Consider the following 17505-nt stretch of genomic DNA (forward strand, 5'->3'; position numbering starts at 1 on the left):
TTAGTGTTCTGGTAGTCGAGATCATTCTGTAACCTGGCAGCTCTGAGCACTTCATCCCTGTCTCTAAAGTTGAGGAGTTTCAAGATTAGGGTGCGTGGCGTGTCCCCAGGGGCCCAGGTTTGGGGGGAATACGATGGGCTCTCTCCACAGCATAGAAAGGTGAGAACTGGGCCGCAGGCAGGAGGGTACGCAGCAGCTTCTCCACAAACTCCGTTGGGTGGGGACAATCCACCCCTTCTGCAAGGCCCACTACACGGAGATTGTTCCTCTGGTTGCAATTTTCTGCATCTTCAGCCTTGTATTCCAGGGCATGGATCTTGGTTTGCAGGGAGCAGAAATCATTGGAATGGTCTACAACAGTGTCCTCCACATGCCCCAGCCTTTGCTCAGCAGAGGACAGCCTGGATCTCACTTTGTCCATGTCCTGCCTGAGTAGTCCCACATCCAGCTGCACAACATCCACTTTGGATGTTAGAGTAGAGGTAGAAGCCTGACAGGTGGCTATGGCCTCCAGGACTTCAGCCAGGCCCGGCTGTGTAGAAGAGGTTTGTTCCCCCTGCTCAGTCTGGGACGCCAGGTTGGAAAAGGAGCGTGCAGATCTCTCCACATGGTCACCGCAGGCCGAGAATGATTCCTCCAGTATAGGGGGAAATGGAGGCTCTTACCCTGTCCTTTAGTTGCCCCAGAGGATCGGTGTCACATGTGGGTGTCAGCAGGCGATATTGGAGCCGGATGGCAGGAGATTGGCCCTGCTTAACAGCAGAGCTCCAGCACAGACATCCACTCAGTGTGCCATCTTGGCCATGCCCCCATGGTTGTTGTTTTTGTAATTATTATATTTTTTTGTATTCGAATGGCTGAGATTGTTATGTGTTGTATTGTAACCAGAGATATGTGGGCCCCGTGCACTGTGTTGTTTTAACTCTTGGCCAATGAGGTGCTGACTGGCCCAACTGGTTCTCCTTTCCTGTCGATGTGGGGATGGTGCCTGGACTGGTTTTTACTCCAGCGAGTGTGTGGTCCCTTATGCAGGACACTGTGGACACCTTGCAGTCTATCTGCCGTCCACTAGCTGCCACTGGGTTGACATCATGTGACGACAATATCCTGTATTGCCCAGGGTGGCCAATGGATTGGATGTTGTCAGCTCTCCATGGCAACCCTCATGAAACACTATGCATGTGCTGTTTTCGGCACATGTGCAGTACGGGATCGGGCCCGGTTATGTCACCGGCGGGTGTGCAAGAGACATGGCTATATATAAGGGGATGGGCTCCCCTAAAATTGTCACAGACCCTCTGGCAGTGATATGCGATCTTTTGGACCTGTTGGTAAGATAGAAACTTTGTAATTTTGTTTTAAGGGACTTACCTGAATCGGTTGATCATCTGAATTCACTTATATGTATCTTACCATGGTTGTCCTGTTTTTCAATTATAGCTTTCCCTCAACTTACCCTTATCTCTCAGTCTGTGAAACTATCAGCACATAAATTATAGCCTTACATGTTTTAATGGAATTACACTTATTTGGTGCATGGATGGCTGGAACATTATATGCTTGGGATTATGACATCATTACAAGTGGTATATACATCTAACCTCGGGGCTGCTGTCATGATGTGCCGATTCAGGCTAATTTTTCAGGTGAGCTATGAAGTCCATCTATAGAGCCCGAGATACCCACAATTTTCGATAAGGGTTAATGATTACTAGTGTTGGGTGAACCTTTCAGGCCGAACATGAGTGCGGGCCAAACATTGGCTTTTGCCCCATTCAGGGAATACCTGAATTTGCAGGGTGTTCGTGGGTATTTGCACAATCAGGGTGCAGTAAAAGCTGGTTGTTATGGAGCAGGGCTGGGTAGCCAACTGTGGCGTCCTTAACAACTGATGAGTCATGAGCTGTCAATGAGCTTCCCCGCTGACAGCTGAATAATAAAAAAAAAATTGCTGGTAAAAAAATAAAAAAAAACCCCCAAAGGGCCTGATATTGAGTGGGGGGGGGGGGGGGGGGGCTCCACGCCATTTTTTACATTTTTTTCCCCCATAACCAGGGACCTAGCAATTGCAACCGTGAGTCAATTTAAATGAGATTTGACTCTTTTTGTTTTCTTTAGAAATTTCATTTTTGCTGCAGCAGGTTCTATACATGCTGCAGTTGCACCACTTTAGAGGCAGACTAAGGGGACCCTCCCCAGGAATATATATTTAAAGGAATTTTTCATTTTTTCTGTTGCACTTTAAAAAATGTTTTTGAATTGATACATATCCCCCAGGGCAGGACCCGGCCCCCATATCACTTTTATGGCCAATTACTAGAATATAAGCCTTCAAAATGGGGACTTTTGATTTTTTCCTGTTTGGCTCCCATAGACTTCAATGGAGTTTCACCATTTGGGTTTAATACTTTTCCCCCTTTTTAGGAGTTCTGCTGCGAACTGAACCCAGGAGTGTTTGGCCCATCTCTAATGATTTCTCTCTACTTATCTATATAGGTTTGGTTTTCACCAGCTAGTACTTTTGAAGGATTCCTGTTTCTTTGATCACGCACCGCCAGTGTACAATATTCTAGGATCCTTACATATCCTTGGTGTGTACTTTGTACACTATGTACAACGTCTGGTTGTCTACCCTTACAATGCTATAATATTAAAAAATACGTACAGCAAACAGAGCTTATCAGCCCTCACCTTACCTGGCTTCCACACTGACCGGGGAGACCACCATATGTGATGTTCCCTTCCTGGATGGGTCTGTGTGAATTTTCGGGTGAGTGTTGCTCCCTTTCTCTTGTTTTCATTGGCCATATGAGTTTCTTGTACAGTACATGTGATGATGCATTGCATATAGTGAATGTATTATGTGTGTGTATCTTGTGTGGACATGTGTATGTGTGTTTTATCATAAGTGTATACATACTGTATGTCTATACATGTTTTCTTGGTGTGCTATGATTTATGTCTTGTGCTCTGCAGATTATTACTCTTTTCTAAAACTCCTGAGGAAGCGGTTACCCCACGAAACATGTTGGCAGGAAGGCTGGACTAACTATTCTAGGTTCCTTACATTTGTGGGGGGACTATATGAAGACATCCAGTCTATGAATGGGTTTAGTTCCCTTTACTTTTTTTTTATATTATTACATTTTGTCGCTGGTGTGTGATGTATTTATTAATGATTTTGTATAACTTTTGTAATAAACATAATGATTTTACACTGTATTTAGTGTTGTGAGTTCAATGGTACCATGAAAGTCCTCAGTGCCTCAAAACATCTCTATTTCTAACCTTCAACATATACCAGAAGTGACCCCCAGACTCTGGTGAGTAGAAAAATGGCCAATTACAGCTATTAATTCAAAAAGTGAACCCCCCAATCCCCCAGCCCCCGCTGCTATCACCATTCCTATTTTCTATTGGCTGCAGTTAGTGTCCTCTCCCCTCTGCAGATCTCTGACATCTCTTCTGATCCTCCATGGGCTTTCATCACCCCGTTTCCTCTGATCCCCCCCCCATTTTCACTGATCCCCCTCCCCCCATGTGCGTCAAGGGACATGTATATGTACAGCTGCAGGGTGAGGAATGTCTCCTCCGCTTATGATTGGCTGTCTGTGGTGCACCAACACACATGAGAATCCTTCACACTAGCAGTCGGGGGGTGGTATAAGCCCCTGGTTGAGCCCAAAACTGCTCCCCCTTTAGCTGCAGAGTCAGCAGTCAGGGGTGAACACATGTTGTGGCCACAAAGCAAAGCAGGTACCCCTTTATTGCATTCGGCAGATACCACCACCCACCAAACATGACCCATTCATAGATTTCATAGGATCTGGTTCCCATCACATGATTCTGATTGTAGCTTCCAGGTCGGTCGTGCCCAGAGGAACCATTCCCCCGGACTCTACAGTAGATAGGGACACTCTGCCACCACCCCATATCCATGTGTAATGCACACAGTTGCAGGGTGGTGGCGTTGCTTTAAGGGGTTAAAACGGGTGGTGAGGAGGTGAGATATTGTCAAACACCTCTGAAAAGTGATCTGAGTATGGACCACTTTTCCAAGGAGTGTCAGTCCCTGCCCCTAGTGTGAATGAGCCCTAAAGCTGCCCATACATGGATGGAAATTCAGCCGGTTCAGCGGGGATCGGCTCGATGTCGATCGGTGTGCGGCCGTCCCTGCTCAGCAGAAGTCAATCATTAGAACGATTTCTATAGAAGGGGCGTGTTGTAAAAATTTTCTCAATCCCAAATGGCTGCCGCCATTGGTCAGTGTAAGTCGCCTATTTACAGTTCTGTGTTCCTTCAATTCTCACTGGTTTACAGATAAAAAAAAAAAAAACACAATTTAAAATGTACACATTTGTTATTTATTAGCTCAATACAGGTCCATGTTCTAGAATTAGAAGGAATTTTGTAAGTTATGTTGTATTTGTATCCGCTAATAATGATTTTCCCGTATTTTCAGCAAAAATATTCTTTTGATAAACATTTGCGCAATTATCATGTGACTTAAATCTAAAAATCGAATAAATCGAATAAATCAAAAACCTAAATCTAAAAATCTGTATAAGTGATATAATATAAAATCAGTAGTTATAAAAGTGATCCCATAGAATTCTATTGGTGATCCATTCTATGGGGACACATTATATTAGGATCCATTATAAAAGTGATATAATATATGATATAATAATGTAGATACACTTATCAATCACACATGATGACAGCGATATATGATGGAAAAGAATGACACAATCTTCAAACTTATTATTTTCTTATTTCTACTACATATTGTAATCTTATATTATAGATAGATAGATAGATAGATAGATCTGGTCTTAAAGGGCCAGTACACCTCCATCTGTGCCTCCCATAAGTCATGTTACACTCTGCGCTCTGTCTCAGGTCCAGCACTCTATACAATGTCCCATCTCTCTATACATAATGATCATGTACTGGGAGGAGCCATAGGAAATAATGCCCCGCCCCTTCTGTAAGTAATGCAGCAGCCGTACACCCCCTATAGCAGGGGTCTCAAACTGGCGGCCCTCCAGCTGTTGCGAAACTACAAGTCCCATGAGGCATTGCAAGGCTGACAGTTACAAGCATGACTCTGTCAAGCAGAGGCATCATGGGACTTGTAGTTCTGCAACAGCTGGAGGGCCGTCAGTTTGAGACCCCTATAGACCCCTTTATGCCCTATAGAGTCTCCATGTACATCCACACTCAGAGCCAGAGAAGTGTACACTGTTATATTGCAGTCTATAGAGAGCAGTAAGTACATCTCTCCAGGTAAGTACTGCACACCTAGATCAGTGCACCCCATCACCTCTTACCACTGAACATAGTCATACTGACTGAGGAACCTTTGGTCAGCCCAGAGGCGGGATACAGAGACTCCGCCCACTTTGTCCTTTCAGGGTAAAGTGGGAGGTTCTCTTGAAAATCCTCCAAGCCCCCCTATATATTCTCCTTTGCTGTTCCCCAATATGTTGTTGCTCCATCAAACCCCTTGATAGGTTCCCAATTTCCTGGGTATGAGGGATCATGTGATCTTTTCCCAGCATACAATGTTCAAGGCTAAGAAGCCAATCACCAGGCTTGAATACTGTCACGTGAGGGAGGGGGAGGGGTGACATCATCAATCCTGTGTAAGCTCTGATATATTCCAACATGGAACCTACATGGGGGGAGATGGAGCAGCAGAGGAGAGCAATATTGGGGAATATAAAGAGGTCAGGATGGGCCCTGAGTGGACAAGTGTCAGAGTCCATTTGGGGTCCCAAAACAATGTGATATATTTGGGTCTCCAAAAAAATAAGTAAAGCCTCATATAGGATCCCTAGGTATTGAGACACACTTGGGGCCCCAGACAGACTCCTTTCACACCCAAGGCAAAAAATCAAACTGTCCTCCCCCCCCATGAGCTGTGAACTATAGCATTATAGGTAGCAGATTCTGCCATTTTTGTGCCCCCGTCCCACTGAAGTACCCAAGTTGGCCACCTCTCCTGTAAATCTTTGGCTCGGCCCTGCCACCAGACCCTTGGAAATGTTTGGGGGCCCCAGGCAAAGTTATATTTTTTAGGCTTCTAGAGAATGGGACATATTTGGGCCCCCAGGGACTGGGGCATATTTGGGGAACCCTAGAGAATGTCACATACTTGTGTTCCCAAGCCATATGATATATTTGGAGCCCCTAGGCAATGTGATATTTTTGTGGCCTCCAGACAATGTCATATACAGTATTTGGGCCCCCGGCTTCCCTCGTAGGCTTTCAGAAAGATAAAGTAACAGATCAACCCCGTGTTCTCCTTTTTCCCATAATACATCTCTTCTTATTCAGCACAGTAGTGCAGAGTGTGAGACCCGGAGCAACCAATCAGATGGTGTGACTGTTAGCAGCACTGTGATGTATATTGGTGTTCAGCGTGTTCAGGGCCACAGAGGGGGTAGAACCGGCCCTCCTGTATGGGGTCTGGGCAGCTTTATGGTGCAGGCAGTTCAAAAAGCTGCTGATCACAGGCAAGAGCCCCCACCATCTCCCCCACAGTGCAGATGACTTCTCCTTCTCTCCTTCTCACCAGCTGCTGCAGGGGGAGCCACAGGGGGATCGGTTTCAGAGACCGGCCCCCCACTGCTCTGATCAACCCCCTCCTGTCCCCAATCTCCATTCCCTACAGCCATGATCCCCCTGTGTCCCCCCCCTCCCCCCACAACACTGTCAGCTTCTCCTCCTCAACCTGGCACTGGCTGTAAGCTGCTGCGGACACACAGGGGGACCAGTAAATATGTCATATTTATCAGCCCCTTCTTTTTCTCAGTGAACACAGTGAGTGATTGATAATGATCACTCCTGTGTTTATTTATAACTGAAGCATGATAAACTGTGCTTACTATGCTTCAGTTTGTGAATGAACAGTAAGCCTCTGTACAGAACACCTCCTGTTCATTCATTTCCTACAGCTTCAGCTCCAGAGAAAGAAGTGGGGATTTCTGTCCTCAATCTCTTCTTCTATCTCAAGAGTGTATCATCAGAGGTCTGTATGGACCCCTGATATTTCACAAAAGCCCCCCACACACAGGGCTGTTAAAAAAATGTAAATAAAACAAAAATAAATTGTAAAAAAAAAAAAACATAATTAAGGGTTCATTCCCACAGGTAGTCTGGCTGCATGAATTTGTTCATGCATCTGAAGCCGTGTTCAGGGCCATACACCTGACCCCACACACCCATCCAGGCTGGGGGGTCCCTGTCAGGTAATGTACGGGGCCCCATGATCTCTAACAGCAGCCCTGAGCGTGTTCTCTGGTCTCACCCTCTTTGGCTTCCCGTATATTCTACATATTACCAGCCTGATGTGTGCCGTGTCTCTGTAAGGTATTGTGCTCTCTGGTGGGGAAGATGAGGGTGAGACCGGAGAACATGCTGCACAGCAATATACATCTCAGTGCTGATAACAGTGACACCGACACTATTATATTACTGATATATTCTATTAAAGTCTATGCCAAGCTAAGAACTTTTCTTTATAGTATTGGATGGAGTGAGGGAGGATTAGAACCCCTGTTGTGTTTTTACTGCTATCTGGGGATTCCCCTCACTTCCTGTCCTACTGACAACATTGTACTGGGCAGGAAGTGAGAGGAAAGCAGCAAAGGGGACCCAGACATACATTTTTAGTTGAATAGGGGAAGGCCTAGAGCCCCAGTCAGATTTTATTATAATTGTGGAGAGCTCCCCTCACTTCCTGCTTGGTAAAATCTTGTCACCGGGACAGGAAGTGAAGGGAAAACTCTTTAATGGAGATCTGGATAGCAGTAAAATCCTGACAGGGGTTCTAATTCTCCCCCACTCCATCCAGAACTAAGAAAAGAAAACATTATGGGTGGACATACACTTTAATGATACATCACATTTTATTGTCTTAGCAGTAAATCTCTAGATCCCTTCTTCATATATTTCCTCTGAGATTGTTACATTTCTTTTCATCTCTATTTAGTATAGATTGTATGGAATAGGAGGAGGAAAGGGGACCCCATCCTATCCAATCACAGTGACCGCACTGCACCCCGCACAGAGTGACTGCGCGTGGGGGAGGGGCAACGAGTAGGGGGAGGAGCAGGAGGGGGAGTTTGCTGATGTCACACATTGTGATAACTTTCTGTTTAATGATTACAATGAAAGTAATTGTCATGAGATAGATAGATAGATAGATAGATAGATAGATAGATAGATAGATAGATAGATAGATAGATAGATAGATAGATAGATAGGCCACACCCCTCTTTATTGACAAATAGGAACATGTCATTCACTGTTACTCCAGTAACTGGAGAGATCTCCTACCCAATCACAGGGAGTGACAGAGGGTAAAATCACAAATATAAGAAAAAACTGCAGGGCACTGACTGATAGACATGTGCAGAGTAAAATATTTCGTTTCCGAATTTCGTTTTCGTCCGAAAACTTAATTTATTTAGTTACTCCCGAAATTCGTTTTTATTTATTTAGTTTTTCGTTCAAAAATTGCATTCGTCCGAAAATCCACATGAATTACGGTCGAATCTGTCTTTGAAGGCTTATGGTGTCTGTCGAATGTATAAAGAAGATTCGACTGAGCTAGTATATAGCATACTTTAGAACCCCTGTTAAAGTCTATGGGACTCCAACATTCAAAATCTAAAATGCTAATTTTAAAGACTAATTTGCAAGTTACTGTCCTAAAAAGTGTTTGGGGACCCGGGTCCTGCCCCAGGGGACATGTATCAATGCAAAAAAAAGTTTTAAAAACGGCTGTTTTTTCAGGAGCAGTGATTTTAATAATGATTAAAGTGAAACAATAAAAGTGTAATATTCCTTTAAATTTCGTAGGGGGGGGGGGTTGTCTATAGTATGCCTGTGAAGGGGCTCATGTTTCTGGTGCTTAGAACTGTCCCTGCACAAAGTGTCATTTATGCAGGAAAAAAAGTCCTTTAAAATCACTCGCAGCTATTATGAATTGTCGGCTCCATAATACAGAAAACACTCATTGAAAGTCATTGATAAAAAAAATAAAAATAAAAATAAAAGCGTGGGGGTCCCCCAAATTCAATTACCAGGCCCTTCAGGTCTGGTATGGATATTAAGGGGAACCCCGCGTCAAATTAAAAAAAAAATTGACGTGGGGGTCCCCCTAAAAATCCATACCAGACCCTTTATCCGAGCACGCAACCTGGCAGGCCGCAGGAAAAGAGGGGGGGACGAGAGAGCGGCCCCCCTCCCTCCTGAACCGTACCAGGCCACATGCCCTCAACATTGGGAGGATGCTTTGGGGGTCTGTGACCCCTCAAAGCACCTTGTCCCCATGTTGATGAGGACAAGGGCCTCATCCCCACAACCCTGGCCAGTGGTTGTGAGGGTCTGCGGGCGGGGGGCTTATCAGAATCTGGAAGCCCCCTTTAACCAGGGGACCCCCAGATCCCGGCCCCCCCCTGTTTGAAATGGTAAGGGGGTACAAAAGTATCCCTACCATTTCACAAAGAAAGTGTAAAAAATAGTTAAATAAGACAAACACACTTTTGAAAAATTCCTTTATTAAAAATAAAAAAAATAAAAAAAAAGATTCCAGCGGCCGTAATCCACTCTTGCTATCCAGCGACGGACGGTCATCTCTCCAGCGATGGCTCATCTCATCCAGCGCAGCGAATACATCCTTCTTCTGTCTCCGCAGAGGAGACACTGCAAGGATTCCGGCGGCCTGACGTTTCTTATATACGGAGGGCGGGGCCACCCGTCACCTGACCCCGCCCCCCTCTGACGCAAGGGGAAACCCGGGGTTCCCTGTGACATATGGGTGACCCCGCCCCCCTCTGATGTAATGGAAACCTGCCTGTGTTACATCAGAGGGGTGCGTGGTCACCCATACGTCACAGGGAACCCCGGGTTTCCCCTTGCGTCAGAGGGGGGCGGGGTCAGGTGACGGGTGGCCCCGCCCTCCGTATATAAGAAACGTCAGGCCGCCGGAATCCTTGCAGTGTCTCCTCCGCGGAGACAGAAGAAGGATGGATACGCTGCGCTGGATGAGATGAGCCATCGCTGGAGAGATGACCGTCCATCGCTGGATAGCAAGAGTGGATTACCACCGCTGGAATCTTTTTTTTAATAAAGGAATTTTTAAAAAGTGTGTTTGTGTTATTTAACTATTTTTTACACTTTCTTTGTGAAATGGTAGGGGTAAAAGTACCCCTTTACCATTTCAAACAGGGGGGGGCCGGGATCTGGGGATCCCCTTGTTAAAGGGGGCTTCCAGATTCTGATAAGCCCCCCGCCCGCAGACCTCCACAACCACCGGCCACGGTTGTGGGGATGAGGCCCTTGTCCTCATCAACATGGGGACAAGGTGCTTTGAGGGGTCACAGACCCCCAAAGCATCCTCCCAATGTTGAGGGCATGTGGCCTGGTACGGTTCAGGAGGGAGGGGGGGGCGCTCTCTCGTCCCCCCCTCTTTTCCTGCGGCCTGCCAGGTTGCGTGCTCAGATAAAGGGTCTGGTATGGATTTTTAGGGGGACCCCCACGTCAATTTTTTTTTAAATTTGACGCGGGGTTCCCCTTAATATCCATACCAGACCTGAAGGGTCTGGTTATGGATATTTAGGGGGAACCCCACGTCAAATTTTTTCTTAAATTTGAGGCATGGTTCCCCTTAATATCCATACCAGACCTGAAGGGCCTGGTAATTGAATTTGGGGGACCCCCACGCTTTTTTTTTAATTTATTTATTTATTTTTTTATCAATGACTTTCAATGAGTGTTCTCTGTATTACAGAGCCGACAATTCATAATAGCTGCCAGTGATTTTAAAGGACTTTTTTTCCTGCATAAATTACACTTTGTGCAGGGACAGTTCTAAGCACCAGAAACATGAGCCCCTTCACAGGCATACTATAGACAACCCCCCCTATGAAATTTAAAGGAATATTACACTTTTATTGTTTCACTTTAATCATTATTAAAATCACTGCTCCCGAAAAAACAGCCGTTTTTAAAACTTTTTTGCATTGATCCATGTCCCCTGGGGCAGGACCCGGGTCCCCAAACACTTTTTAGGACAGTAACTTGCAGAATCTTTTCTCTCTGTCAAATCTTTTTTCTCTGTCGAATATTTTCTCTATATAATCTTGGACTAATAGAGGTAAGGTTAGGCACATTCGACCACAGGTTCTATAGACAGATTGTTATTGTCAGAGTCATGTCGAATCTCCTATTCTATATCGAACTGTTGTAACAATGAAAACGAGAATAAAGCATTTATTTATGTCGGATCTTTCGTTTTTCGGATATTGTGCTTTCGTTATCGTTTGTCAAAACGAAAACGAAAATAGCTGAAATTCGGACGAAAATGCATTCGGACGAAAACGAATGCACATGTCTACTGACTGACGTCCCACCCACTGCTTTATCCTATTGGCTGAATATTCTACCAATCCCACTACCCATCCTTGTGACATCACCAGTCTCTGGGTGGAGTTCTCACTATTATTATTATTCCCTATTTCCCCCCACATATCTTTATACAACCTCCCCCTACACGTTTTCCAGCATGGAGGGGCTTAGTGAAGGTGGCGGTGAAGGTGTGGAGATGTCGGATCGGGTCACACAGATCATAAAAGGAGATCCGTCCGACCTCATAATCCAAATCTATCCTGACTCTGTTACTGGAGATATTGGAGGGTAAGAGGATCCTATTACTGTCATGTATCCCCCCATACTGATCACCATCCCTGTACAAACCCCAGGACTTCTTATTATATCCAATCCCTGACTGCCTTCCTCCTCTCCTCTCTATACTGGGGTAACACATCCCGAATCTCCAGTAATCTGATCCCCCGACATCCACTTCCCAGTAATGTCTCCCTGAGGAGAAACTCTGACTGCTCAACACCTGATACCAATCCTGAAATCTCTCTGGTGTTTCTGGACGATTCTGTTTTCTATCTGACAAGGATACAGTTTTCCTGTCATCTGATATATGGAGATTATTATGAGCTGTATTTACATCCAGTAATATGTCTGCAGCTCCCTGTATATAGAAGGATACATTTACCCCTCTTATTATATCAGATAATGTGTGTAATGTGTGTGATATCCCATCCACATCCAGACCCCCTCCATCATGGAGGAGCTCCTCATGTCTCTCTCTGTCCTCATTATCTCCATCCTCAGTATCACACAAGTCACCTGTGTCTGATTCCTGTAAGACAGTCAGTGGATCCGTCACGTTACACAGCTCCTCAATGTGACGCAACTTCCTGGACAGCTCCTCCTTCTTTATTTCCAGATCCCGGATGGAGATGGAGATCCGCTCTGCCCTCCCGGAGATTTCCCTCAGGACTCTCTTCTCCAGGTCTTCCAGACGTCTCCTGAGATTTCTAAACAGGACAGTGACTCTCTTGGTGTCACCAGCTGCTTTTTCTTCTACTTTCCTCCTGTGTTCCTGCAGACTCTGGACTCTTTCCTCCGTCTCCTCTCTCTTTGTCAGACGTTTCTGCAGAACATTCATCAGTGTCTCCTTCTTCTTCTCAGAAGCCTCATCCAGCATCTCCACCTGGTGTCCTCGATGTTCTCCAGCCAAACTACAAGACACACAGATACAGGTCTCATCCTCAGTGCAGTAATACTCCAGGATCTTCTTATGGACGGAGCATTTCCTGCTCTCCATGGACAAGGTGGGGTCACATAAGACGTGTTTTGGGGACTTTTTGTGGACTCTCAGGTGTTTATCACACAGAGAAACCTCACAGTGCAGACAGGATCTAACAGCAGGTACAGGAGAGTCCACACAGTAAGTACAGAAGACCCCGAACTCCTCCTGATGTGGCTGAGCAGACAGGAAATTCCCCACTATGTTACGTAGTGTTATGTTCCTCTGCAGTGCAGGACGAGCCGGAAACTTCTCTCTACATTCAGGACAGGAATATCTTCCAGACCCCCCCTGTGTATCCAGCACACGATCAATACAGACCCGGCAGAAGTTGTGTCCACATCTCAGGTTTACAGGATCTGTATAAATGTTCAGACAGATGGAACATTCCAACTCAGCTCTCAGGTTAGCAGACGCCATCGCTGACAGTAGAAGAGAGAAATGACAGTGAAAATCTCGGACACCGGAGAAGAATGCAGTTGGGAGGGTCACTTCCTCCTACACAGGGCGAGGCTGATCCAGATCAGTATTATTAAAGGACTGAAAAGGACATTTTTTCCCACAGTAGTAAAGATAATCAAACCTCCCAACTTTGAGAGATTTCCAACTGCCCCTGAACTCATCCAATGTTATCTTATGTGTACATGTACACAGGTTTGTTTAATGTCATTTTTAGGCAGTTGCATTTATAGGCTTTTCTGTGAAGGCAAAAAAATGAGTTCAGACATCGAAGTTTCTGATGTTTCAGACACCAAGCATGGCTAAACGCTGTAACTCACGTTTAGCCGCATTTCGTTTACCAGCATTTTTCATTTTTGGCTATTTTGAAAAAAATTTTTTTTTTTAAACGTGGCAAAACTGACATTTTAAATGTGGATTTCTATCTGTCAAGTGAAATCATTCAGGAGAGGTTGTAAATATGTCCCGTGTACATTAAGCCTTAGGCCTCATGTACACGGCTGCTGGTAGACGGACGTTTAGCAGTTGGCAGTTTTTTTCAACTGCCCCTGAACTCTCCTCTATGTTATCTTATCTGTCCATGTACACGGGGTCGTTTATAGTCCTTTCTAGGAAGTGGAGATTAGAGGCATTTTTTGGATGCATTCAGAAGCTGAGTTTACAGGCATTTCAAGTGCTTCTAAACACGGTAACTTGCATTTAGCCACATTTAGTTTAGAGGCATTTTTCATTTTTGGCTATTTTTTTAAGCGCTTCTAAACACAAATGCAGGAAAACGCCACTATACATGGCATATAAATGTGGCAAAACAGATGTTTTAAAAGTGGGTTACTATCTGTCAACTTAAATCATTCAGGAGAGGTTAAAAACGTCCCTTGTACATAAAGCCTAAGGCCCCTTGTACACCAGACGTTTAGTCCAAGTGTGTCCAATTCTGGGATATTAGTGTCCCCAGGAGCCACAGGTGCAGCATCTAGGCCTGCTTCCTGCAGCCTGGCTAAAGGCTGACATACACGGCAGCTGGATGGGGCTGAACACTTTACTGCCTTTGGAAGAAAGAAGGCCCAGGGACTAAAGACCACCATTTCTTTGTGAAGAACAAGGAAGGGTTCCTTACTGGATAAGATTGATAATTCTGAAATCTGTCTCATTGACATAATACACTGATAAAACCCACCATATAAGTAAGGTCAGCCAAGGGAATATCCTGAATGAGCTCAAGGAGAGGCTTCTGTAGAGCCAACATGACCAAATTGAGATCCCGTTGTGACACAGGTGAATGAAAGTGGAAGCAATGTGAGCCACCCCTTAAATCAGGCATGTCCAAAGTCTGGCCTGCGGGCCAATTGCGGCCCGCGGCCCGGTTTTGAATGGCCGCCTGGTTATTTGGACATACATATCTTTTGTGGTCCCCGATGATCTCCCAGCGCTGGGGCCACAAAAGATGTATATGCTTCAGAAGGGACAGGGAAAAGGCGGGACAATCGCTGACAATGGTGCTGCATTCCTGACAATGGTGCTGCGTTCCTGACAATGGTGCTGCGTTCCTGGCAATGGTGAGGCATTCCTGGCTATGGTTGTGCATTCCTGGCTATGATGGTGCATTCTTGGTGCATTCCTGGCTATGGTGGTGCATTCCTTGCTATGGTGGGGGCATTCCTGGCTATGGTGGTGCATTCCTGGCTATGGTGAGTGCATTCCTGGCAATGGTGGGGGCATTCCTGGCAATGGTGGGGGCATTCCTGGCTGTGGTGAGTGCGTTCCTGGCTGTGGTAAATGCGTTCCTGGCTATGGTGCTGTGTTCATGGCAATGGTGGGTCTGCAGATGGGCACTGATTAGGCTTCATTGATGGGCACTGACCATTATTTTGCTTCACAGATCTTTAATTAAAATTAAAAAAAAATTCCTGAAACTTCCCTCTTAAAGTGAAGGTGCGTGTTATACGCCAATTAATACGGTATATCCAAATAATACGGCCAAGCTTATCTCTTCCCACACACAGCCACAAAGGCAAGAGAATTCTTGTTGGGCAGTGTATTAGAGCTCGAACGAACACACTTAGACCGAATCTTAACAGTTCAAAGAATGCCAAGCAAAATGGTCGGCCCTCACGCATGTTCACTTCATCAAATCTGGCCCTCTTTGAAAAAAGTTTTGACACCCCTGCCTTAAACAAAGGCCTTTAAAAGGTAATAAGTTACCAGCAGTCAAGAGAATGGCCAATGCTAAGACTTGATGCAACATATATGGACAAATGGGAATCCTGCCTTACGGGGGGTGTAATCAAAAAATACTAACTAAAGGCAGTAAAAATAATAAATAAAAATGATGTAAACACACACCCTAAAAAGTTAAACTACATATATTTTATTCGCTATAAAAGAGCAAAATACAAAAGGCACCAATAACAATGTAGCCGCCATAACCCGTTGCCTTGACTTTATGGGCTTACCTTCTCTTGGCCGGCTCTTCCACTTCTAGGGATTCCCAGGATTGATACCCAACGACTTGAACACTGACACAGATGAAGTCCTCTTTAAAAGTTTTATTTTGCAGTAAAAACTCTCAATTAACAGAGTCTCTTAGGGAACAGAGGGCACGGGTGAAGAACTCAGGCACCTTGAACTGCAGGTATAGCAAAGTCTCTATTTCCACCCAGAGAGTAGCCACTCACAGCTGGTCACTTCAAGGCTGAACAGATCTCTAGCCAGAGATCATGGCAGTCAGCACGTTGACCAAACTTGAACAATCAACTAAGGGTGAATAGAAATCTTTTTCCTCCGTACCTGGAACGTTTACCGTCTCCTCAATGGTACTGGAAAAGTGTGAATTTGTCAATGTCCTTCTCAACTCAGTAACCAGGCACTTCTCAGGATGCCACTTGCTGGCCCTCCTCCGAAGAGTTCTCCCCTGGTCACTTCCATGAGCTGCGGTGTCCCTCCAAGCCGAGAACACACCTGGACACTTTGAATCCTCCCTCAGTTACTGCGCCTCGGACCAGCCGGTTCCGAGACTCGGGAACGGACGGATCCCTACCCCAGACCAGGCAGGTCTATCAGGGGCCACTAACAGGAACATGTTGCGGAGTGTCGAACACCCTGTGACCGGGACCCCTCATGGGGCTACCCCAGTCTTGGAACCAGACCAGACCACACGGGTCTAACGAACAACTCCGGAACCCCGAACACGTGACCCACATCCCCTTAAGTACCCCTTCCCAGACTCCTCAGCGGGCCCCGACACTCCCACTGATTGGCTCAGAGAAGGCCGATAGCTAAACATCCAACCAGACTTGGTTATAACCTGTCATGTGCACCTCACCGTTCACATAACCAGGCAGAACTTCCAAACACAGCCTGGCCAGACTGGTGTTAAGGCCAACCTACGCAATTAACCCTCAGAACCCCTACTGTTCTGAGGCAAAAACTAAATTTACATGCATATGACATTTGGTCCCAAATGTGATCCGCTACAACAATATCCCTTAATCCCCTATAAAAGACCAAAAGGAGGGTCCCTAGTACAGGGAATGATTCTCCGATGGTCAAACAACTCCCCAAAAGCTATATGACAAGCCACCTAGGGCGAGATCTGAACTGGATAACTCCTGAAGGGGACAGTGTGATTCTGTCACCACAGAAATAGTCCACACTATTCCACTTCTGAAATAATACACGATGACCAATCATTGAGATACACGTCATTCCCACAGTAGGTCAATCAGTCAGTCAGGGAAAGAGGCCACATTAAAAAAAAGATTTTTATAAACCAAAAAAGGAAAAAAAGAGGGCGAGAAAAAAGGTTCTCCTCATAATGATATGATATGTCCTCAGATATACAAACAATCCTGCTGTATTATCTTGATAGCGGCATGTGAATAATTAAACAGTAGGAGACACTGAATTGAGCTGGATGGATGACTAGACACTCCAATCCCAAACCAGTCAGGTATATTACACTAAGGCCGCGTACACACGGGCGGACTGTTCGCCCAACTTTGTTCGTCCAACAGTTTCGGCAAACAGTCCGCTCAAAATTAGCATGGACGGACATGGCCACACACGACGAACGAACAGTTTGCTGAAACCGTGCGCGATGACGTGAACGGCACGTACGACGGGACGAAAAATACGACGTCCTATACACTGCATTATAACTTTCGGCGTGTTAAGCCTTTCTGAGCATGCGCGCAACTTTGTTTGTCGAACAAGCCTACACACGAGCGGACTGTTCGCTCAAACAAGGTTTCAGCGGACAGTTTTTCGGAATTTCCGAAAAACCTTGTCCGTCCAACTGTCCGCTGAAACTGTCCGCTGAAAGCCCACACACAAGCGGACTGTCCGCCCAAACACTGTTCAGCGGACAA

At 45.6% G+C, this 17505-nt stretch overlaps 1 protein-coding gene across 1 annotated transcript; it reads right to left on the minus strand.

Annotated features, from left to right (window-relative positions):
* Positions 1 to 11139: 11139 nt before the first annotated feature.
* LOC143961657 (E3 ubiquitin-protein ligase TRIM39-like) lies at positions 11140 to 13121 on the minus strand. The gene has a single exon (XM_077470978.1). It carries the CDS (start codon positions 13097 to 13099, stop codon positions 11528 to 11530), a length of 1572 nt encoding a protein of 523 aa, XP_077327104.1. The 5' UTR covers positions 13100 to 13121; the 3' UTR covers positions 11140 to 11527.
* Positions 13122 to 17505: the final 4384 nt, after the last annotated feature.

This window comes from Lithobates pipiens, unplaced genomic scaffold (genome assembly GCF_037356315.1).
Source record: "Lithobates pipiens isolate NorthernLeopardFrog02 unplaced genomic scaffold, aLitPip1_a1.2 Scaffold_8, whole genome shotgun sequence".
NCBI lineage: Eukaryota > Metazoa > Chordata > Amphibia > Anura > Ranidae > Lithobates > Lithobates pipiens.